Genomic DNA, 24,365 nt, shown 5'->3' with positions numbered 1-24,365 from the left:
AATAGCATCTTTTACAAGTTATTTTGTTGTGTTGGTTTATTTTAGAATGGAGCAGACATTTCTGATTTCAAAGGGAGTTATTCCATGGAAGACAGTGTGCACTGGGTATGTATATCATTTAGACTTCATTACTATTCTGTTTCATGGTACCGTAAAGGCTTTGGCAGAGGAAAGAAAGAAAGAACTTGCATTTATATCAGCGCTTATCACCATATCTCAGATGTTCTAACACATTTCACATATGGTTAATTGCTTTGAAGTACAGTCATTCTTGTTATGAAGGCATATCAGCCATTTTGTGCACAGCACGATCTTGCAAACTGCAATAAAATGAATGACCAGTTAATCTATTTTTGTTTATTGAAGTAAGAATGTTGGCTTGGACACTGGGAGAATCCCACTGTTCTTCTTCACACATTGCCATAACATTCTTAAAATCCACCTGGTTTAACATTTCATCTGAAGGACAGCACCCTTGACAATGCAGTATTGACTCTGTTCTGCACTGAAATATCGTCTTAGATATTTGTGCTCAAGCCCCAAGTAGTCAATTTGAGGAGGGAGTACCATGTGACTTAGCGAGAGAGACTGAGGAGGACCAAGTGGATGTAGTAATGGAGGGAAAGGAACCTGCTGGTCGGAGTGCCAGCTTGCATCTTCCTCTGTGACATTGCCTAGGAGTTCAGACCTCACGAGCGCTGTTTATGAAACATGGTTAATATCAGAGCATGTGTGGATTAGTAGTACGCGGTTTCTGTTAACCGCATCGAGAACTGAGTCTCCAAGGCCTTAACCTTCCCGACCCATCTAAATTTGGAGAATCACTTCCTAACCCCCTCCCCTAAATAAATAGCAGACTATTCTGTTTGTTCTATTAAGTTTTTTCAATCTGAAGACCACGTACCTCGGCCCCCCCTTCACTCCCCCCCCATTGCATTCCACAATAGTGCGCGTCCAGATTTACTGCTACCTCTCCCCCACGCCCCTCCCCCATAGCACTAGTCAGTGTTGCCTGTGTTTCCTGTGCCTGCAAGTTTCCATACTTGCCACTGTTCTACTGAGCCACCAAGCACAAACACACCTGAGGTTCCCAGACATTTCATCAGTGGTGGAGGGACCAGAACCCCCCATGATGGGTCTTTGTGACCTGTCACCACCACCCTTCCCTCCACTCGAAGAAGTCTGGCAATGGCCTCCCCTCATCTCTCGTTGTAGCAGTGAAGAACTTTTCAATTTTACCTCCTGCTGACCGACCTTTTAAGACCTGTAACCTTTTCTAGCTGATGGACGTTTTGGGTCTTGACAGCCCCTACCTACTGACGGAGGTTTTGGGCCTGCCTCTGCATCCCAACGACTTTTCCCATTCCTCTTCCCAATACCCGTCTCTCCCTTGCATCCCCACTCCCCCCGCCCTTCTCTGACAAGACTGCTCCCTAGTGTAGTGAATTCTGACTCAGCTGAAACATGCAAAACAACATGGTCAGACTTCTGAATCCACATGGAGTGGTGGTCCGGTATGGTCCTGAAACTGGACTTGGATGGCAGTTGAATTGAATAGGCTGGATGATCTTGTTGCCATGTTCTTGCAAAGTAGATTATTGCCACAGCAGGATGGAGATAAAAGTGATTTCTGTAGGACCTGAGAGGGAGCTGGATTGGGTTGTGCCACCCTTGTTCTGTGTAGTTACATGTTATGTATCTGTACAGCCCAATACAATTGATTTATTGTCCCACTAAGTGAACAAAGGTAGGAACGATTGCTATCTATAAATGAATACATTACAAAAATAAATCTCATTTTTAAATTGATGTTTCACTTCAAATGACCTCCACTACTACTGCTTGTATACCTGTGCTCTGTGTCCATTAGGCTCCCGCTCTACTTCCTTAATGCCACGCCTGGCATCACCATGTACTCCCTCTATGGCTCCCTTTTGCTCTTTGATTCTACACAAATAGCCACAGCTTCCCACCATCCCACACCCAGTGGACTGTGAGCAACACCCCTGGTGATCACTAGTTTGACTAAAGAAGCAAAATTAGATTTGCTGCAGGATTATACAAAGCATCATGTGCTTTTGTTGCTATGGTTAGTGCATCATTGTAATTTTGTCTGTATTCTTTCCTAGAAAGTGGTCAAAAAGTTTCTTAGTTTGGTATCGGTCCATAACATTCCTTTGTACCTCATTGATCCTTTGGTTTTGGGACGGATGAATGAGAATATTCGCCACGAAGAAAGCACAGGTAGTGGGCTGAACTGCAAATACCTGTGTGCTCCCAGGGAATTTACTACATTTGCACTATTGGACAAATTTTGGAAAAATGAAGTAAGTGCTTATATAATTTTATGGATATTATGGTTGATGCATGATGAAGTGCATATAATGGACTATATGTTAGAATCAGCTTGAAGTGCTAAATGGCCTTTTTTATTTCAAGCTTTATGTTCTTATGATACATATGTGACAGACATCTTTTATGTTTTATATTATAATATTTGGACATTATATTTATAAATAAAATTTTAACACAGCTGGTGTCTTAGGATTTTTAAAATGGACTATACTTAGTTATTCCCTACGGGAAGCTTTAGTTTCTGTTGGAATACAAAGGTGGGACATCTGGTTGGAAGCCCAAGTAATTTGTTGAACTAAAGTTAATCAGAGTTAACCAAATAAGACATCCCTTTATTAAAGAATAGATGCATTATTCTTTAATGCCTATCAAGTGTTAGAAGATTCAACGTCCTATTAGACTGCAGGCTGTACCTACCTAGAAGAGATGATTGATTAAAAACCTGTTTAATTTCTAATTGAGGATTTTGAACATTCTTTAAATACATTTAATGAGAGAAATACTTGTTTGTTCAGAAGTGAGCTTGCTGCCTGGCCTAGGTATATCTGTGTGGCAGCCCAATACCTTCAGTTCACTTGGAAGCCACTTGTTTCGCCACTGCAACAAGAAGGGGCTCCATGCTGTTTCAAACTACGTTTAATGCATGTTGAAATGATTTGACAGGTTGATCTCAGGTGAAAGGTATTTGTTGTAATCTGATTTCTCTTTTTTTATTTGCTTCTGTATAATTTTGTTTATCACAAATTGGATTTAAGTCACCTTAAAGCCATTTGGTTAACGTTAACCCCAATGTAAGATGTCCAGTTATTTCAATGGATGGTGAGGAATTTCTTGCAGCAGTTTTAACCATAGTCAATCAAACAGTGTTTGAAAATACTGACTGGAGACTGACCATCAGATTTTGTATGCTATCGCTTTTCAAAATATTTTTTCAATTCACCAAGGTGCTCCTGAAGAAAGAAGCCGAAGAGGAAGGTTTTCAGTGGATGGAGTTGAGTGGCAAAGACCCACGACTGGCAGGAATGGATGGTCTTTCTGGCACAGAAATTCCATTGCACTACATCTTTAAGCTACAGAATCATGCCATCCACCTGGTGGTATTTTACGAAAGGAGTGGTAACTTCCTCTGGCATGGGCAGCTGCGGCTCAAGCAAAATGCAGACAAAAAATTTGTGCATTTTCGAAAGCTGCATTTTGGGCGTTATCCTGGAGCCTACAACAAGTAAGTACAACCTAAGTGATCCGAGACTTGTGATCCGAGATGTGCTGCTGGTCGAAGTCAAGATCTGTTGTTAAAACTCAGTGTAACCTCTATAGTTACTCAGTTTAATTTTTTTTTAATTGAGACCTAGCTGAAGGCCAAATCACAAAGTGCAGGTCACCATTAAAATTTGAAAAGAGTAGGAGATGAATCTATCTAAATCCAAGAATTAGTGATTAGGTTACTGACACAGAAGAGGAGTTAAAGAAAGAATGGCAGTTACCTCAAGACATCTGTTTGGGACTCAGCAGGTTCTATGAAAGGTGATAGAAATACTACTCCAAGCAATCTAAGCTGATTTAGTCCAACTTATTTGGACAGTGTATTTAAATAAATGCATATTTTGCATGGGCTGTAATCTGGTGGCATGTTGTTTTAGTCATGTGATGATATTGGACCTAATAACCAGCTGAGAAATAGAATGCAGACAAACAGAATAACAGATTATAAATGGATTTTTCCACTCAGTCTGTGAACTTTTTTGTTAGAAACTGTTTGAGCGTCATCTCTAGCAGGCCTATTGGTTTATGGTGACTGAATAAGTCAAATTTTATATTTATTACATGAGATTCTGGGGATTTTACTGATGTTGTGGGGATTGTATGTGTGATTCTGTTCATTCTTCCATGAAAATTGTATCTTTTGATTGGAGGTTTTCAGATGCAGACTATTCGAAGCACTCCTTCTACTTTGCTGGACTTTAGTCTAAGTTTTCCAATTAGCATTATTTTAACACTAATAATAACTCATTTATATGAAATGTGTTAAATAACGCCAATCAGAAACTCTAGAATTTAAACATTTCCTGGAGTAAATTGAGATCAACAAATGTGCAGCAACTCAAACTTTATCAATCAGCAGCAGATTATCTCCTTGCTTACTTCTTTGATCAATGTATTAAAACTGGTCCACTGGCATGTTCTATTCAAGGTAAATTAAACAGTTCTGCAAGAATTAAAACATTCTCAGGGATTAAATTTTAATAAATTTTAATAATTGATACAGAACTGGACCTCTGACTAACATTTTCTACCTATAATCTTTTTATTTTGGAAGTATTTAATTTTCATATCCACTTTGAGTCATGATTTAAAACCAATAATTTATTTATTATGGAGAAGGAGGTTCTTTTTGGTGGGGGGGGGAGTTGAAATTCTTGTCATAATTCTGTACTATGTATCAAAAGTGGTTTCCATGGCTTGGAGAATCCATAGAGAAACTGCAGTTCATCACAAAAGTAATTTCCTTGAAATTATATATATTTACAGGGTCCTATGTGGAGCCTCTGTTTTAATGAATTTCATATATTGCAAACACAGGATTAGCAATAGAGGACAATATCAACCAAAGAGATCCTGTTACCAAGCATGTTCACTCCTTATTGGTGACAGACGAAGTAGTTGTGTAATGTACTGCAGAGCGACAAACTTCAATGTGCCCTCAACTGACAAAGTAGCAGAAGCAGTATCTCAAGGTCGGCATTAATATTGTCTCCTAGCTTACTTAACTATACAATGCAACCTCAAACAGTGCAGCTAACAGGGAGAGAGAAGGATCCATTTATTAATTTATTTTGCTAACATTGTGTTGATTCTTATAGACCTGAGCTACGTCTAGCTTCAGTTGATGGACTAGAAATCCACGTTCCTAAGGAAATAAAACATTTTCTAGAAGAGGTTTCTCATTCCAGGTTTGTTGAATGCAGATACAAGGAAGCAAGGATGTTTTACCAGGTTAGTGTGCTAACCTGCTAATTTATGCTAATAAATTCCCAATTGTTTGGCCAATTCTTGTTGCAGTAAGAAGCTATAACACAGTTATGGGATTCAAAACATTTTGGGATCAATGTCTCGCAACTAACTTTTTGTTGTAGGTCAAAATATTCCACAGGTTTGGTGAAACGGATACACAATTTGAGATTCAGGTGAAGTGGGGTGGAGAGAAGAGAATGGATTTGATTTTAATACATCTTGCCAATTTTTGGACAAGGTTTATCACTATTGAGCTAAAGGAATAGACACCAAAATAAAAGGGAGAAGAGGAAAAATAGCTTAAATATACTGAAATAGAAAAAATATTCTAGACATCAATCCATGTCAGTTAAAGAAAAATCATTACTTTTTTTGATAATTTCAGTGTTTGGGATACTGACTTTAAAATGAGGACCAGTAAGCTTTTTTTTTCAATGCATTCAAATCTGTAAATCAAAGTAACTTTAGTCATATGTTGAATTGGGCTTTTTAAAAAGCTGATGATTGTGGAATTTTGGAGGAAGGTAATGATTGAGTGTGTTTTGAGATTAGACAATTTTGGAGCTTGCAAAAGTACTGAGCGACACTACAATATGTCCAGATTAATACAAAAATCCATAGAGGTGCCTTAATGGGAATCCTGTCCAGCAGTTCACACAAACCAAAACTTTTATATTCATCTCCTAATTGTATGCTTACTTTGCATATTTGTGCACAATTACGTGTGCTTTATATTGATGTTGTTTTTCTGAGCTATATATCTTTTTTGTCCAAGTATAATGGCTTCATATTTTTACATATTTTTATTCCTCATTAACTGTGTCTTTATTGTGGTTTAATTACAACTATAATTGTATGGTTTTGTAAGTTTATTCATCACTGGATCTTTGTATATCAAAGCATTGCTATACTTTGTTTTGGGTGGGAGGGATTACAATTAATGTATAACATGTCAAGTTACTTATAACAGGTCCAGCAACATTCACAAAGGTATATCTATTTTTAGAAGAGTGAGCTTCACTTTTTCTCTACTTATATCCTGCGTACAATTGTTTTCATTATAGGTATACCCTGAGGACACATCCCAAGATGCCATGGAGTTTAAGAAAAAGGCTAAGGATTTGCTTCATCTGGCTGCAAAGACATTAAATAAACATGAAATGCCATTCTGGCTCAGCAGTGGAACATGTCTAGGTAAAGTACCATCTGCATATTCTAGAATAGCTTTCAGAAAATTTACTGAGATTTGCTCTGCAAACATACAGTAAAAATTAATTTAATTAAATAAGGCAGAAAGCTTAGAGAATATATAGTGGTAATCTGACTCCCAGCATCCATAAAGTTAAGCATCCCTGTGGCTTTAGGAATGGAAGGACTAGAACTGTGTTTGATTATAAAAGAAATTTAATAATTTTGGGTGGAAATAGCTACCGCAAGGGGATGAATTAAAAGAGTGAAAGAGACCTTAGAAGAAATTAACCTGGAGTCTCAGGAATGAGTATTTAACTAACTAAATTGGATGGAAATGTATGCAGTTAAAAAATTGAGCATGCCAGATAATTTAGATAATTGTACACAAAGGAATAATTAATAAATGTTTGGATTTCTGGAAGTTAAAGGCAAGGACCACATTAGGAAAAAGAATGGAGGGAGGAAGGGTTCAAATGTTGCACGGCATTGACGGTGTAAATGTAAGTAGACCATCTGACTAAAACTTCAAGGACAAAACTGAACAATAGAGATTTAAAATTAACCAGCCTCAATCAAGACTAGAGCTTAGAAGAAACTTCTCCTCCTTATTGAGTAGTGACCATGTAAAACAGACTCCCAGCAAAAATAGATTCGGCCGAGTTGATATCCAACTCCTTTTTGAAAGAGTTAGGTATCTGGTCGAAAGTAAGGTTGGTCGTTACAGGACACAGTGCTTCCTATGATGTTGCCGTGGAGAGCAGCAGGCCAGAGTTGCATCGTGGAGATATGGGAACGGATAAATATTCCAGAGTTTTGCCTGATGATCCTTGAGGATCAGGGAATATTTATGCAAAAACTTTCCTTCTGAAGATTAAATGGTTGGGGTCAAAATAGATGGCCTATGGAAAGAGTGGACTTTGATGGGCCAAATACTCCTCATTTTGTGATTTCTTGAAAATTGAAAAATTTAAAAAGGGAGTAGTAACTGAACTCTACTTCCTTGCTTTAAGGAACATATTGGGAGTAATTTTCACCACCTTGTAGAAAGTGACTTGTGACAGCATGTTGTTGTGCAGAAGCAGTCTGGGTGCCCATGAGTACAAAATAGGAAGCCTGAGACAAAGCTCTTTGAAGCAGTGTATGCTGTACAACTGGAGAAAGTTAGCAATAGAGGCCAGCGAGGGAAAAGCTAGGTCAAGCAGGAGAGGAAACACGAAGTATAGAAAACATGATATGGCAAGTAGAATCTTTGGGGTGGGAGGAAGAAAGATAAGACTCTAAAAAGGAATATTGGGAGGCAGCAGACTGAAGGAGAAGGGTAGAGTAGACAAGGGGAATTCAGAAAAATTGAGACAGATTCGAAAATAGAAAATTACATTTTTAATTTGCAGATGACACTTCTAGTGGAATTGGGGATCAGTTATATATTTTTTTAACATTATTGTGAAAGGAGAGATTGTGAGAAGGATTTTGTTTTCTCCCCTTTCATTCAGAAACAAAGTGAGATATTGACTATTGCAGCCATGCATGCTTTGCAAAGTGGTGTTCAGCTTAGAAATAAAAAAGAATCCACCTGCAAGTAAACCATTGATATCAAGTCCAAATGTGCAGCCTTTTGCCATTCATTGATTGTTATAAATTGTTCCTGATATTTTGGACTTTAGTAGAGCAAGTCTTCAAAGATTAATGGTGCCCTAAATTTTGATTTCTGATTTTTCTAGGATGGTTCAGACAATGTAATATCATCCCGTACAGTAAAGATGTGGATTTGGGAATACTGATAAAGGATTATAAGGCTGACATCATCACAGCATTCCAGAGGGCAGGACTACCACTGAAACATAAGTTTGGTAAAGTGAGTCGATAGTGTAATTTGCTACGTCATCATGAATCTTATATAATTAAACATTTGTTGTAAATAATTAAATGTTTTGCATCTGCCATGCATCGCTATTTCTCACCTAAAGGGCAAAAAATCATGATTGGCTCAAGTATTATGTAAAATTGATTACTAAGAAAAGTTGCAAAGCACTGTTATCAGAGCTATGCCAGTTAGCGCAACTCCCTCCATTCATTATACAAGGTAGGAAAGGCTACCAAAGAGCAATTTGGTTACTTAAAAAGATACAAATCAACAAATGGCAACTACTGTAAAACCAGCCAAATCTTCTGAGTGGCCATGTTGTTTCCTCATGTACACTAATAAATATAGCTAAAAACACCATAAATACCTTAACAGTGATATAATCCTGGGAAAAAATGAATTTACCTTTTGAAACACAAGAACATAAGAAATAGGAGGAGAAGTAGGCCAGCACAACCCCTCGAGTCTGCTCCGCCATTCAGTAAGATCATGGCTGACCTTCGACCTCAACTCCACCTTGCCACCCGATCCCCATGTCCCTTGATTCCCTTAGAGTCCAAAAGCCAATCAACCTCAGTCTTGAATATACTCATCGACTGAGCATCCACAACCCTCTAGGGTAGAGAATTCCAAATATTCATGACCCTCTGAGTGAAGAAACTGCTCCTCTTCTCAGTCCTAAATGTTTTATCCTAAGACTATGCCCCCTAGTTCTAGACTCTCCAGCCAGGGGAAACAACCTCTCAGCATCTACCCTGTCAAGCCCTTTTAGAATCTTATATGTTTCAATGAGATCACCTCTCATTCGTCTAAAGTCCAGAGAGTAAAGGCCCATTGTACTCCATCTTTCCTCATAGGACAACTCTTTTATCCCAGGAATCAACCTAGTGAACCTTCGTTGCACCCGCCTCTAAGGCAAGTATATCCTTCCTTAGGTAAGAAGACCAAAACTGCACACAGTACTCCAGGTGTGGTCTCACCAAAGCCCTGTACAATTGCAGCAAGACTTTTACTCTTGGACTCCAAGCCCCTTGCAAAAAGGGCCAACATACCATTTGCCTTCCCAATTGCTTGCTTGTACCTGCATGTTAACTTTCTGTGTTTCGTGTACAGTGGCACCCAAATCCCTCTGAACACCAACATTTAATAGTTTCTCACCATTTAAAAAATGTTCTGTTTTTCTATTTTTCCTACCAAAGTGAATAACCTCACATTTCCCCACTTTACACTCCATCTGCCACCTTCTTGCCCACTCACTTAACCTGTTTATATCCCTTTGCAGCCTCTTTGCATCCTCCTCACAGCTTTATTTTCCCACTTAGCTTTGCATTGTCAGCAAACTTGAAAACATCACACTCGGTCCCCACATCTAGCTCGTTCATATATATCGTAAACAGCTGAGGCCTAAGCACTGATCCTTGTGGCACCCCATTAGTTACAGCCTGCCAACCCAAAAATGACCCGTTTATTCCTACTCTCTGTTTTCTGTCCGTTAACCAATTCTCAATCCATGCTCCTATATTACCCCCAATTCCATGAGCCCTAATCTTATGTAACAACCTTTGATGTGGCACTTTATTGAATGCCTTTTGAAAATTCAAATATACTACCTCCCTGGTTCCCCTTTATCTACCCTGCTAGTTACATCCTCAAAAAACTCTAATAAACTTGTCAAACACGATTCCCCTTTCATAAAACCATGTTGACTCTACCTAATCATATTATGATTTTCTAAGTGCCCTGTTACCACTTCTTTAATAATAGATTCTAGCATTTTCCTTACTACTGATGTCAGGCTAACTGGCCTATAGTTCCCTGTTTTCTCTCTCCCTCCTTTCTTGAATAGCGGGGTTACATTTGCTACCTTCCAATCCATGGGGACCGTGGACCATTAGAAGTGATTCCAAGAAGTTTCTCCTGCACGGGCCTGCCCCTCTGTGAACCCTGGCGCTCGAATTCTGCTCTAAACCCAGCACTTAGATTTTTCCACTGGACTGTGAAGTTAATGTTGACGATCTGTATGCCTGAGTGAGAGCAGGAGAGAGATGCATCATATTGTGTGTTTCGTGTACAAAGACACCCAAATCTCTCTCAACTCCAATTTAATTGTTTCTCACCATTTAAAAAATACTCCGTTTTTCTATTTTTCCTACCAAAGTGAATAACCTCACATTTCCCCACATTATACTCCTCGTGGAGATGAAGTCCCGTCTTCGCACTGAGGACACCACCCAACGTGTTGTGTTGCACGACCACCGTGCTAAATGGGATAGATTCAGAACAGATCTAGCAGCTCAAAACTGGGCATCCATGAGGCGCTGTGGGCCATCAGCAGCAGCAGAATTGTATTCCAGCACAATCTGTAACCTCATGGCCCGGCATATTCCTCACTCTACCATTACCAACAAGCCAGGGGATCAACCCTGGTTCAATGAGGAGTGTAGAAGAGCATGCCAGGAGCAGCACCAGGCGTACCTGAAAATGAGGTGCCAACCTGGTGAAGCTACAACTCAGGACTACATGCATGCTAAACAGCGGAAGCAACATGCTATAGACAGAGCTAAGCGATTCCACAACCAATGGATCAGATCAAAGCTCTGCAGTCCTGCCACATCCAGTCGTGAATGGTGGTGGACAATTAAACAACTAACGGGAGGAGGAGGCTCTGCAAACATCCCCATCCTCAATGATGGCGGAGTCCAGCATGTGAGTGCAAAAGACAAGGCTGAAGCGTTTGCAACCATCTTCAGCCAGAAGTGCCGAGTGGATGATCCATCTCGGCCTCCTCCCGATATCCCCACCATCACAGAAGCCAGTCTTCGGCCAATTCGATTCACTCCACGTGATATCAAGAAACGGCTGAGTGCACTGGATACAGCAAAGGCTATGGGCCCCGACAACATCCCAGCTGTAGTGCTGAAGACTTGTGCTCCAGAACTAGCTGCGCCTCTAGCCAAGCTGTTCCAGTACAGCTACAACACTGGCATCTACCCGACAATGTGGAAAATTGCCCAGGTATGTCCTGTCCACAAAAAGCAGGACAAATCCAATCTGGCCAATTACCGCCCCATCAGTCCACTCTCAATCATCAGCAAAGTGATGGAAGGTGTCATCGACAGTGCTATCAAGCGGCACTTACTCACCAATAACCTGCTCACCGATGCTCAGTTTGGGTTCCGCCAGGACCACTCGGCTCCAGACCTCATTACAGCATTGGTCCAAACATGGACAAAAGAGCTGAATTCCAGAGGTGAGGTGAGAGTGACTGCCCTTGACATCAAGGCAGCATTTGACTGAGTGTGGCACCAAGGAGCCCTAGTAAAATTGAAGTCAATGGGAATCAGGGGGAAAACTCTCCAGTGGCTGGAGTCATACCTAGCACAAAGGAAGATGGTAGTGGTTGTTGGAGGCCAATCATCTCAGCCCCAGGACATTGCTGCAGGAGTTCCTCAGGGCAGTGTCCTAGGCCCAAACATCTTCAGCTGCTTCATCAATGACCTTCCCTCCATCATAAGGTCAGAAATGGGGATGTTCGCTGATGACTGCACAGTGTTCAGTTCCATTCGCAACCCCTCAAATAATGAAGCAGTCCGAGCCCGCATGCAGCAAGACCTGGGCAACATCCAGGCTTGGGCGCATAAGTGGCAAGTAACATTCGCGCCAGACAAGTGCCAGGCAATGACCATCTCCAACAAGAGAGAGTCTAACCACCTCCCCCTGACATTCAACGGCATTACCATCACCGAATCCCCCACCATCAATATCCTGGGGGTCACCATTGACCAGAAACTTAACTGGACCAGCCATATAAATACTGTGGCTACGAGAGCAGGTCAGAGGCTGGGTATTCTGCGGCGAGTGACTCACCTCCTGACTCCCCAAAGCCTTTCCACCATCTACAAGGCACAAGTCAGGAGTGTGATGGAATACCCTCCACTTGCTTGGATGAGTGCAGCTCCAACAACACTCAAGAAGCTCAACACCATCCAAGATAAAGCAGCCCGCTTGATTGGCACCCCATCCACCACACTAAACATTCACTCCCTTCACCACCGGTGCACCGTGGCTGCAGTGTGTACCATCCACAGGATGCACTGCATCAACTCGCCAAGGCTTCTTCGACAGCACCTCCCAAACCCACGACCTCTACCACCTAGAAGGACAAGAGCAGCAGGCACATGGGAACAACACCACCTGCACGTTCCCCTCCAAGTCACACACCATCCCGACTTGGAAATATATCGCCGTTCCTTCATTGTCGCTGGGTCAAAATCCTGGAACTCCCTTCCTAACAGCACTGTGGGAGAACCGTCACCACACGGACTGCAGCGGTTCAAGAAGGCAGCTCACCACCACCTTCTCAAGGGCAATTAGGGATGGGCAATAAATGCTGGCCTCGCCAGCGACGCCCACATCCCGTGAACGAATAAAAAAAAAAATCTGCCACCTTCTTGCCCACTCACTTAACCTGTTTATATCCCTTTGCAGCCTCTTTGTATCCTCCTCACAGCTTACGTTCCCACCTAGCTTTGTATCGTCAGCAAACTTGGATACATTGCACTCGGTCCCCACATCTAAGTCATTGATATATTATAAACATTGATATATTGCGAGTTTTAAGTTTTCACTCCTAGAATATACCGCGACAAACCATATCACATAACAGCCAGGAAGAAATTCCAAAAATAATTAGGCAGAACGAGCAGCATAAAGATAAATATATATCTTTTAATAATTTTTTCACCATTTTATACAGTATAAGCTATTGCATAGTGTGTGTTAAAGATGTTGTTTGAAAGATGTTGTTTGAAGTAAAGTTTTATTTTGTGCTGTTGAGAGGAATTCCTACTTTTGCTGGGACTGGAGGGAAATGCTTATGAACTGCTTTGTTGCTCAGACATTGTGGCAGTGAACTCTGCACAATGATGAATGGCCACAAGTTCACTGGAAACTCAGTGATGGGAAAAAAATCTCTGGGGCAGCATTATACAAATAATAAGTTTCAGCAAGAACTACAAATCCATTGTGGGAAATAAAGGTATTGATTGTGTAAATAGTTGAGAAGGAAGAAGGCTAGAATTAAAAAATACTTGCAGGTTAAGGATACAGCAAATCCACTGTGGCAGGTAGAGCAAAAAAAAAGATAATATAATTCAAGTAAGAAAAGGTTTTGGAGAGGAGATAACAAACTTATCTGCATTTTATGTTTTGTGTAATGATTGTTACATTGTGTTACAAATATATCAGAGATTTGGATTTTTAGTATTGGTAAAATATATAATATTTTTACCTGTTTGCAGAACTTTACATTTGTTGGTATTAAATTTCATCTGCCATTGTTCTGCTATTTACATATGAGTTCTTAACCATACACAAGATTTACCCTGAATGCCCACAGCTTTGAGCTTAACTAATAGCCTTTCATGTGGAACTTTGTCAAATGCCTTCTAGAAGTCAAGTTACAACAAGTTGTAAGGCTTAACACGGTCCACTTGGGGTGCCATTTCATCACAGAAGTCAAGGGGGGGAAAAAATTGGATAGGGGCAGTTTTTGGGCACAGGTAGCGTGATATGCTTCTGCCCCTGCGCAGGCAGGACGCAAGTTTCGGCCCACTGGAGGACTCACCTGCAATCAGCGTTCCATTCCAGGCCTTGCACGTGGAATCAATGCAATTTGCACTTTCCACCACCAGGGGAGCTCAATCTCTTAAAGGGAGTATGTTTCTTAGAAATCTCTTAAAGGCAGCTGGTACCTGTTATTTGCTGAAAATAACAGTCTACTTTCTGCACGGAGTCTGAACAGAGATCAGACATCACACACGTAAAACACAGATGCAGATCCCATCCCCTGATGTTTACACACCGATGAATTTTGTTAAAACATTGAATAAAGGTTGCGCACTACTAAATTCCACATCCTCCAATCTGCATGCCAGACCTCACCAATCTGCCGATCTGAGTTGGTACCAGGCCTGTGAGAGTGCGTGCACCAAGGTTCTCTGCTGATGCACTGGAGACATTGGTGCAAGAGGTGGACAGAAGGAGGGACATCTTATATCTGCAGGGGGGGTGGGCAAGAGGCCCTCTAGACATATATCCAAAAGGCATTGGGAGGCAGCGGGGGAACAAAGTCAATGAACATGGATGCAGTGCAGGAAGAAGTTCAATGCTTTGGCATGAGTGGTCAAGATGAGTGAGGTCAACTGTCAAGTGGCGTCTCCTACCAACACGCACGACACCGCTATTACCCACATACCAACAAACTCACTCTTTCCATCAGTACTCAACTCTTCCAACCAGATGCTTCCTCTCACCCTTACACATTACCACTGTTTCAAGCCGCCCACCCACAGCTCACAGGCCACACCCACTGGCAGGTATTCAACCATGACAGGCACATCACCCAGACACACGTCCTGCTTTCTTGCCTCGAGCCTGTTCCGCCATACAATGAGATCATGTGGACCTGTGACTTAACTCCATATACCCGCCTTAGCCTCTTATCCCTTAATACCCTTGGTTCACAGAAATCTATCAATCTCAGATTTAACATTCACAAGTGAGCTAGCATCAACTGCCGTCTGCAGAAGAGTGTTCTAAACGTCTCCCACCCTTTGCATGTAGAAACATTTCCTAACTTCACTCCTGCACATCCTGGCTCTAAATGTTAGGCTATGTCCCCGTGTCTTAGTAATGAAGTCTAGGAGACCCCCAAAAACAGTTACAAATGTCTCGGCAGCCAGAAGCAAAAATCCAGCCACTAAGCTGTAAATCCTGCATGGTCCCCTTAAAATAACGCCTGTGCGGGGGGTCCTCCAGGCACTCTAAGACACGTTCAGATGGTCGGGGTTAAGACTGTGCGTTGAGTTGAGCATTGTCCCAAAATGGTGTCTATCACTTTAAATCAGCATTGCAGACTGAAGCCATTTTTTCCCTACTTTACATGATTCCAGCGTTCATTATCTGCGCCTGCACTAACTCCTATACCAAGATGGCGTCTGGCGCATGTCAGGCTGGAAACGTGCTTGCGCATCAAAGACGCCATCTTGGATATCAGAGAGGCAGTGTAGCGCTGAAACAATGGTCTCTACATGGCCCAATTTAACGCCCAAGGAGTTGGGTGGACAGGATCTTCTGAATTTTTTAAAAAATTCGTTCATGGGATGTGGGCATCGCTGGCGCGGCCAGCATTTATTGCCCATCCCTAATTGCCCTTGAGAAGGAAGTGGTGAGCCGCCTTCTTCAATCGCTGCAATCCATGTGGTGAAGGTTCTCCCCCAGTGCTGTTAGGTAGGAAGTTCCAGGATTTTGACCCAGCGACGATGAAGGAACGGCGATATATTTCCAAGTCGGGATAGTGTGTGACTTGGAGGGGAACGTGTAGGTGTTGTTGTTCCCATGTACCTGCTGCCCTTGTCCTTCTAGGTGGTAGAGGTCGTGGGTTTAGGAGGTGCTGTCGAAGAAGCCTTGGCGAGGTGCTGCAGTGCATCCTGTAGATGGTACACACTGCAGCCACAGTGTGCCGGTTGTGGAGGGAGTGAATGTTTAGGGCGGTGGATGGGGTGCCAATCAAGTGGGCTGCTTTGTCCTGGATGGTGTCGAGCTTCTTGAGTGTTGTTGGAGCTGCACTCATCCAGGCAAGTGGAGAGTATTCCATCACACTCCTGACTTGTGCCTTGTAGATGGTGGAAAGGCTTTGGGGAGTCAGGAGGCGAGTGACTCGCCGCAGAATACCCAGCCTCTGACCTGCTCTTGTAGCTACAGTATTTATGTGGCTGGTCCAATTAAGTTTCTGGTCAATGGTGACCCCCAGGATGTTGATGGTGGGGGATTCGGCGATGGTAATGCCGTTAAATGTCAAGTGGAGGTGGTTAGATTCTCTCTTGTTGGAGATGGTCATTGCCTGACACTTGTCTGGCGCGAATGTTACTTGTCACTTATCAGCCCAAGCCTGGATGTTTTCCACGTCTTGCTGCATGCGGGCACGGACTGCTTCATTATCTGAGGGGTTGCGAATGGAACTGAACACTGCAATCATCAGCGAACATCCCCATTTCTGACCTTATGATGGAGGGAAGGTCATTGATGAAGCAGCTGAAGATGGTTGGGCCTAGGACACTGCTCTGAGGAACTCCTGCAGCAATGACCTGGGGCTGAAATGATTGGCCTCCAACAACCACTACCATCTTCCTTTGTGCTAGGTATGACTCCAGCCAATGGAGAGTTTTCCATTTTACTAGGGCTCCTTGGTGCCACACTCAGTCAAATGCTGCCTTGATGTCAAGGGCAGTTACTCACACCTCACCTCTGGAATTCAGCTCTTTTGTCCATGTTTTGACCAAGGCTGTAATGAGGTCTGGAGCTGAGTGGGTCCTGGCGGAACCCAAACTGAGCATCGGTGAGCAGGTTATTGGTGAGTAAATGCTGCTTGATAGCACTGTCAACAACACCTTCCATCACTTTGCTGATGATTGAGAGTCGACTGATGGGGCGGTAATTGGCCAGATTGGATTTGTCCTGCTTTTTGTGGCCAGGACATACCTGGGCAATTTTCCACATTGTCAGGTAGATGCCAGTGTTGTAGCTGTACTGGAACAGTTTGGCTAGAGGCACGGGTAGTTCTGGAGTACTTGAATGCTTGAATTCTGAATTCACTGTTAACTATTGTACAGATAATCTTGAACTTTACATCTGATAATTGGCTCCATTATTTTACACGGGATTGAAGTAAGACTAACGGGACTGTGATTGCTATATCTGATTGTCGCCCTCTTCATATTTGCTGCAGAACAGAATAGCAATGACCTATCTCTCATTTAGAGTTACTTTCCTTGTAATAAAGTACACCGATGAACACGTTCTTCTTCAATGTCATTTTATCCATTGCTTTGTTGTGCCGTATTTCAGATTTTAGTTTTCTGTAGAAAAGCTTTTTTTCCTTGCTGGGTATGTGGGCTGTTTGGGTCAAATTATCCGTAATTAGGATCAGTTTCAGCTGGGCTCAGATCAGACAGAACTAGCTCCCATTAGTTAAAGCAAGCCAGGACCTTATTTTAACCCTAATCTCACCAAACCACTACAGAGTCTAAAATGAATTTAGTCAGACTTTTATTATTCTGCTTTGTTTTAGGCAGATGACAGCCTGGAGCTGTCCTTTCAGGCAGCAGATGTGAAGCTGGATATATTCTTTTTCTATGAAGAGAATGATTACATGTGGAACGGAGGAACCCAGACCAAAACTGGCAAAAAATTCAAGTATGTTGCTGCCAAAATGTATTTACTGGAGCTTGAGGTCTTTTTCTAAAAGCAGTTTCTAAACAGTTAATACTTTGCTGTAAGAAGATATATAGACAATGCAAAATAATGTCTACTAACCAATGCTCCCAACTTTACCAAAGATCAGATCTGGAGATGCATGCACATTGCATCGGTAATGGCAGTATGCACATTGCACACCGTACCTGCTGTGCTGTGCTGACAGCACTGATAGTGCGCGCATCTCTGATCCTGATTTTTCAGCAGGAAAAGAAAAGATAGGCTGTACAACTTGGATTTTTTTTTAAAGGGGACCAGGATCATGTTTTTTAAGCACTGTTGTGTGGTCAGTATTCTTTATGGTGCAGTGTATGTGGGTCTTTCATTCCTCGTTGGGTATGAAGCAAGAACAGCAGTGCACTGACACAGTTACCACACCGATAGCATCCTGACCACTGAGCAATCTCAGTCAAAGTCTGACTTGGGTCACACCAAGGCATTGTTTAATAAAAGTAAGATCACAAATGTTCCCTTGTGCATAATGTTCAACAATTTGCATTATCTAACCATCATAAGTGTTTGCAGCCACAGGTTCTTCAAATTTACTTTTAATTCAAAAAAGAATCCAAGGGTTAAGCGAGAGTCTGATGGTGAGCCCCACAAAACTGTGTCAGTCTAAATAATTGCAAGTTGTCATTTAGCTTAACTACCCTTTTTCAAGATCCCTTGCTTGGTTTCTTGAGTTAGTGATGATTACAACATTTTTAAACAGATTTTCTCCCTTTATTTTACACTAAACCCCTGAAAGGGGAGATTTTAAATTGGCAGTAAAAACTGACTTTAAAGATTATTAAGAATAAAGGGATGACTCATTCTCTTCCCCATTGTTTGTAAAAGCAGTCTCCAGATCACAGAAAAACTCTGCTATCCACGTTGCCTTATTAAACCTGGTCCTTACAATGATTTCTGTTGCAGACTCTGCTTTTTTGCTATATTTTAATAGAACAAAAGCAGTTTTAAAAAAAAACTTTTATTTTCTCCCCTCATCTGAAGGCACTACTTTTTCATAAGCTGCCTGGCGAGTGTAACAAGATTTATCGTGTCTTACTGCTTTGACAAATGTAAAAATTACTTTCAACTTAGCAGTTCATAGTTTGAATCTTTCTCGTGAACTACAGATTTTTTTTGTGATAAAGTATTTTATTTTTCAGAGGGCAAGCATTATGGAATGTTTACTTCTCCCAGGTGTTCATAGCTAAAGCTAGTTCCTGTTTTTCACATTTTAAAAGATTGTATTCTTGCCCCATTTGTTATTTTGTTGGCCCATCTTCATGAATCTGAAATCTTTGGTTTATTGTGTGAGGCACAAGTGGCACAAGCCTGGCCAATTATTCAGCCCCTGCCACATCAGTTTGCACAAACTCAGCATTAGCAGCACCTCTATCCAGATTTCCTGGGGTTCAGACCAAATCGACTGCTGGTTGACCCGTCTCTGACTGTGCCCAGGAATCCGAGTGGAAGCGCCAGATGTTCAATAGAGGCATATAGTTTATATTAACAACAATGTACATTTATACAGCACCTTTAACGTGGCAAAACATCCCAAGACGCTTCACAGGAGCGATTATCAAACAAAATTTGACTCTGAGCCATATAAGGAGATATTAGGACAGGTGACCAAAAGCTTGGTCAAAGAGGTAGGTTTAAAGGACCTTCTTAAAGGAGGGGAGAGAGAGAGGGAGAGGTTTAGGGAGGGAATCCCAGAGCTTAGGGCCCAGGCAGCTGAAGGCACGGCCGCCAATGGTGGAGTGATTAAAATCGGGGATGGGCTAGAGGTCGGAATTGGAGGAGCACAGAGATCACGGAGGGTTGTCGGGCTGAAGGAGATTACAGAGATAAGCAAAAGACTGTGTGCAGGCTCAATTCAAAATGATTGCTTCACAGACCAACAACAGCCAGATCATTGTATTGTTTTTTAAATGTGAAAGTTATCTTTCAAAATTAATGAAAATAAATGTTGATTTTTATAGTTTTATACAACCAGAAGTACAAAGCATCCTTCCACTATTACTACGTTTGCTTATCTGATTTCTTTTTTTTCTTACCAAATTGTTTTTGTAGATATATATTTCCTAAATTTACCCTGTGCTGGACTGAATTCCTAGAGCTGAAAGTACGAGTCCCCTGTAAAACACTTGCATACGTGGAAGCAAACTATGGCGAGAACTGGGATATTCCTGTGACCAGTTGGGATTGGAAAAGTTCACCATCTAATGTGCAAGAAAATGGCATTTGGCCTCCTGAAGACTGGGATGAAGTCATCCAGATACACTGAGCGTGGTTGAAATTAAACGGAAAGAAGAGGAACATTGATGCAATGAATGAACCATAACTACATGGAAAAGGGGCTTCAATGTTTAATTATTTCTGGCGGGGGAATTACTGATCACTGAATATAAGGGCGTCACAGCACTTAGAACTACACTGTCCGATCAGGTGAAGGCTGTACCAGTGTCAATAGTGTTAAAGCTTTCCACTTGATTTGCAAAGTAAGCCTCTTACAACATAGAAAGAAATAGAATCACAGTTTGGATGCTGGCCTTCACTAAACTAAAACTGACGTTTAAAGACTAAATTTAACGAGCCTTAAATAAATTTCATGCTTAGAATGACATTGTGCCAGTAAAAGTTGAGATGTTGAAAATGTTTGTGAATGTTAGACTACTGATTTCAGATTAAAATGTTAACTTATTCATATTTTAAAAGAATAGATATTTATTCATGAACATAATTCTACAGTTTAAATAAACTAATAGGTTTTAGAGGCAACACACAGGTGACTCCTGGATACAGATGTTGTGCATAATAATGCACGCAGGAAGGTGAGATGCTGTAGTGTTTACTGTGATAAAAGAATTGGTCCAGTCAAGAAAGCTTGTGTTCAGAACTAATACACCTTTTCCCTTTTCATTATGATATAACTATTTTGCACCTTCCTGATTTATATATTGTCTCTATCACTAAGCAAACTTCTCCTTGGAACAGTCATTCTAAGGTGCAGTTGTGTTATTTTGCATATGCAACAAAGTGCAAACTGAGATTTGGACTCTTGAGGGTAGAAAACTGGCGGGGCTACATGGTTTAACCTCTTCTTTGGTCTCCTACCTACAATCGCCTATTTTGCAGGAGTACTTTTTTACGTAGATGCTCTTAAAACTTAAAAGTTCTTCTGCTTTTAGTAAAAAAAATCCTCAATATTAAGTTTTAATTCTGAAGGCTATGCAGTGTGGAAAATGTAGAGCAGATTAGTAATATGGGTTTGGAAGTACATTACCTTTAAAATTGTCCATCCGTGTGGGACTATTGAGCTGTTATTAATATTATTTAGTATAACCTAGGTGAGGCCACCTAAGACCCCACATGGGACAGTGATCCAACCATGTGAGACTCCTGTCTATGTAGACAGACCCCGTGATATCTGCCCTGCCCTTAGTGCATTGTTTTCAGCATGTGCCCAGCTATACCGACAGCTCCAATGCACCATCGATTTTTCCAGTCAGTGTGTGACAAAACTGCACATCAGTGCTGCAAGAAAAAAAAAGTTATAAAAAAACTAATAGACTTGGATAAAAACTTGTCGATTACATCACACATTTGGCTTTAATGCAATGAGATCCTTTTGTGGTGCATCAGCACCAAATCTGCAGGATATTAATAATTTCTCAAACATCTGAATAATGCACTGTACTTTAATCGGTTTCCCAGTGGCTCAGTGAGTAAATGTACTATCTAGTGTAGCATTGAGCCCTGCAGACCAAGAGGATTGCAGATTTGATTCCTGGTCTGTACTGAGTTAACTGTTCTCAGCTAGCAAGGCAGTGCAAAGTAGTACAATTGGCCTCGTATATCCAGGCCAGACTATTGGGCCGGTTGACTTACTAGAAACCTTTTTCATTGAGGGGAAAAAAATGTAGCATATTTTGTAACAGACTGTCAGAATTAAGTAACTGAGCCATTCTTTATTTTTTCCTTAATTAAGGTGCTATCCCATTTTCAGGGAATGAACTATGGTAATTTGTGGACGTGCGAGTGACACTACTGAATAATGTTTACATTCTGCAGCAAAGAATGCAAGTCATTCTGACCTGTTGAAAGTTCTTGCTGTGAAATCTGTGTTCAGTCATGCTGTATTTACCCTTTTGCAACACTCTGAATTATGAAAAAAGATATTTTATGTGGTTTCAACAAACATATATGCCCTTTGTTTGGATTAACTGTTGTATTTGAGCACAAGATAAAGAAAGAGGGCTTAGAAAAAATTCTTGTAGATTGTTGAAATGCAGAAAGGGCAGGCAAAATGATTTTATACCAATTATGAGTAGCAAGAGGTCAAAAGTGAAATAGTGGGATCTCTGCTGCAGAGAGGCCTATTCTGGAAATGTGGCTGAGTGTGAGGATTTTTAAAAAAGTAAAATGTCTAAGATTGAGATGGGAGGAAGTGTTCAAAAACATTGATTATTCTGTCCATAAGCCCAAAGGACTTTTACTCCATCAGCACAAATTTGCATTTTTATTTATGGTGCCTGTTTTATATGTGTGTAAGTACATTTAGTAGACTGTGTTTTTCATCAGTGTGGAATTGTCCATGAAACTAATAATAAAATGTGAAGGGTTAAGTGGAAAGTATTATAGTATGACATTGACTTAACACATTTTTCCATGTCATTGCTATCTGCGAGTGAACTGGAATGGGAAATGAATAATTTAATATCAATGTTTAGTCTTTTTATGATTTGAGTTTGGGTAGATTTGAAGTGTATTTACTTGGTCAATTGGACATTTCATTTATCAATACAAATGTGTAGAGAACTGGATGTACCTATATAATGTACTTGGATCATGCTGCCTTGTGAATGGATGCACCCAACATTTGCAAGGGTCAAACTTAGAATCATAGAAAGGTTACAGCACAGAAGGAGGCCATTCAGCCCATCAAATCCGTGCTGGCTCTATGCAAGAGCAATCCAGCTAGTCCCATTCCCCCGCCCTTTACCCGTAGCCCTGCAAATTTTTTCCTTTCAAGTACTTATCCAGTTCCCTTTTGAAGGCCATGATTGAATCTGCCTCCACCACCCCCACGGGCAGCGCATTCCAAATCCTAACCACTCGCTGCGTAAAAAATTTTTCCTCATGTCACCTTTGGTTCTTTTGCCAATCACCTTAAATCTGTGTCCTCTGGTTCTTGACCCCTCTGCCAATGGGAACAGTTTCTCTCTTTCTACTCTGTCTAGACCCTTCATGATTTTGAATACCTCTATCAATTCTCCTCACAATCGTCTCTGTTCCAAGCTTCTCCAGTCTATCCGTGTAACTAAAGTCCCTCATCCCTGGAATCATTCTAGTAACTTCCATTGTTTTCAGTATAGGATCACATGGGAAAATATCCTGGATAGATAAAATGCAAGAGAAGGATCTTGTTCGTTTCTTTTTAATGTATGTAATTAAATCTCTTAATGTTTGTATCTTTCAAATAAATCCCTTTTTTTAATAAACATGTCTCTGTTTCGTATAGCATGCTGGAATCACGGGAAGGTTCTGCTTTTGAAGCTGCATTTTGCCAACAGCTCTAAATCCGGCACAAACCTGTATTTATCTGCTGTATCAATACTGTCTCCTGCAGAAGTACCTTCCCTCCTAAAATATATATTTAAAAAGCACCTTGAACTTTTAGTGGTCACAGCAATGGATGGCAATATATTCTGTATTTATTGTACTTTCTATGTTTTTAGTCAGAGTTCTAAACAATTACTGTGAGGTCTTAACTTTATGCATGTTTAGTACATTTGTGTAATACATTTTGCCTATTTCAGAATTTATGTTTTAGGAATAAATTGTAAATGTTCCCTTTGTCATTTTTTTAACGAGTAATTAAATCAATTAATCTTACATCTGTGTACTAAAATGGCTATTGCAGGTAACTGGGTTATGCAGTGGATTAGCATTCTCCTTTTACCCCGGAACCTGGGTTTAAATCTAGCTGAGAGGTGGGAGGAAGTCTCATTAACCAGGCATTAATAAGCTACTTTGTTCAGTTTGTGTGAAAAATGGCAAAAATTATTATTGTTGTGATTAACCCTGCAGCTGGCTGTGTAATGCCTGGTCTGGAAATGCTTGATATGGATAATGGGTGATAAAAATGGAGGAGTGTTCAGTTCCCCACTATGGAAGGGCATACCTTGATGTGCACAAATCAAAACTTGTTGATTAATTATCTCTTTTTCACAACAGTCGGAATTTCAGTTAAAAGGAAGCCACATGTTTTATGCAGTAATCCAGTAATAGCTTGTCCCCATCTTAATTGGCAATGTTTTCCATTTTGTTGGGGAATGGAACACTTTCTCCTTAGAGACCCAGGCCTGGTTATTGGTCTTCCTTCCTGAGGAGGGTGAGAGCGGGACTTCCCGTCCCTCGGAGCTGATTTATTGATGCAGGGCAGATTTCTGGCAAGATCTCTGTTAGCAAGTGGGCGTTTGCTGCTGCGGGAAGCAAAATTTGGCACCACAGCAGTGGGGCACTGGCGGCAGTACCAGCAGCAGAGGAGGGCGAGCACTTAAAGGGGTTAGAGGAAAATTTCAGGGAAGGCTGTCCATGGACAGCAGGCCACATCCAAGAGGCGTGGGGCCCTGAG

The 24,365-nt window shown here is 41.2% G+C and overlaps 1 protein-coding gene across 1 annotated transcript in view; it reads left to right on the top strand.

The window, feature by feature from the left end:
• fktn (fukutin) overlaps nt 1-23,229 on the top strand; it is a 32,022-nt gene extending 8,793 nt beyond the window's left edge. Inside the window, exons 3-10 of the mRNA XM_067983493.1 lie at nt 46-105; nt 2,130-2,327; nt 3,300-3,577; nt 5,217-5,349; nt 6,432-6,561; nt 8,280-8,413; nt 17,553-17,677; nt 19,799-23,229. Coding sequence (XP_067839594.1) covers nt 46-105; nt 2,130-2,327; nt 3,300-3,577; nt 5,217-5,349; nt 6,432-6,561; nt 8,280-8,413; nt 17,553-17,677; nt 19,799-20,012 — 1,272 coding nt within the window. The 3' untranslated portion in view covers nt 20,013-23,229. The remainder of the gene's footprint in view (nt 1-45; nt 106-2,129; nt 2,328-3,299; nt 3,578-5,216; nt 5,350-6,431; nt 6,562-8,279; nt 8,414-17,552; nt 17,678-19,798) is intronic.
• The last annotated feature ends 1,136 nt before the right edge of the window (nt 23,230-24,365 follow it).

The sequence above is a fragment of the Heptranchias perlo genome, chromosome 4 (assembly GCF_035084215.1).
Source record: "Heptranchias perlo isolate sHepPer1 chromosome 4, sHepPer1.hap1, whole genome shotgun sequence".
Classification (NCBI taxonomy): domain Eukaryota; kingdom Metazoa; phylum Chordata; class Chondrichthyes; order Hexanchiformes; family Hexanchidae; genus Heptranchias; species Heptranchias perlo.
This window is presented reverse-complemented; position numbering and strand designations above follow the sequence as displayed.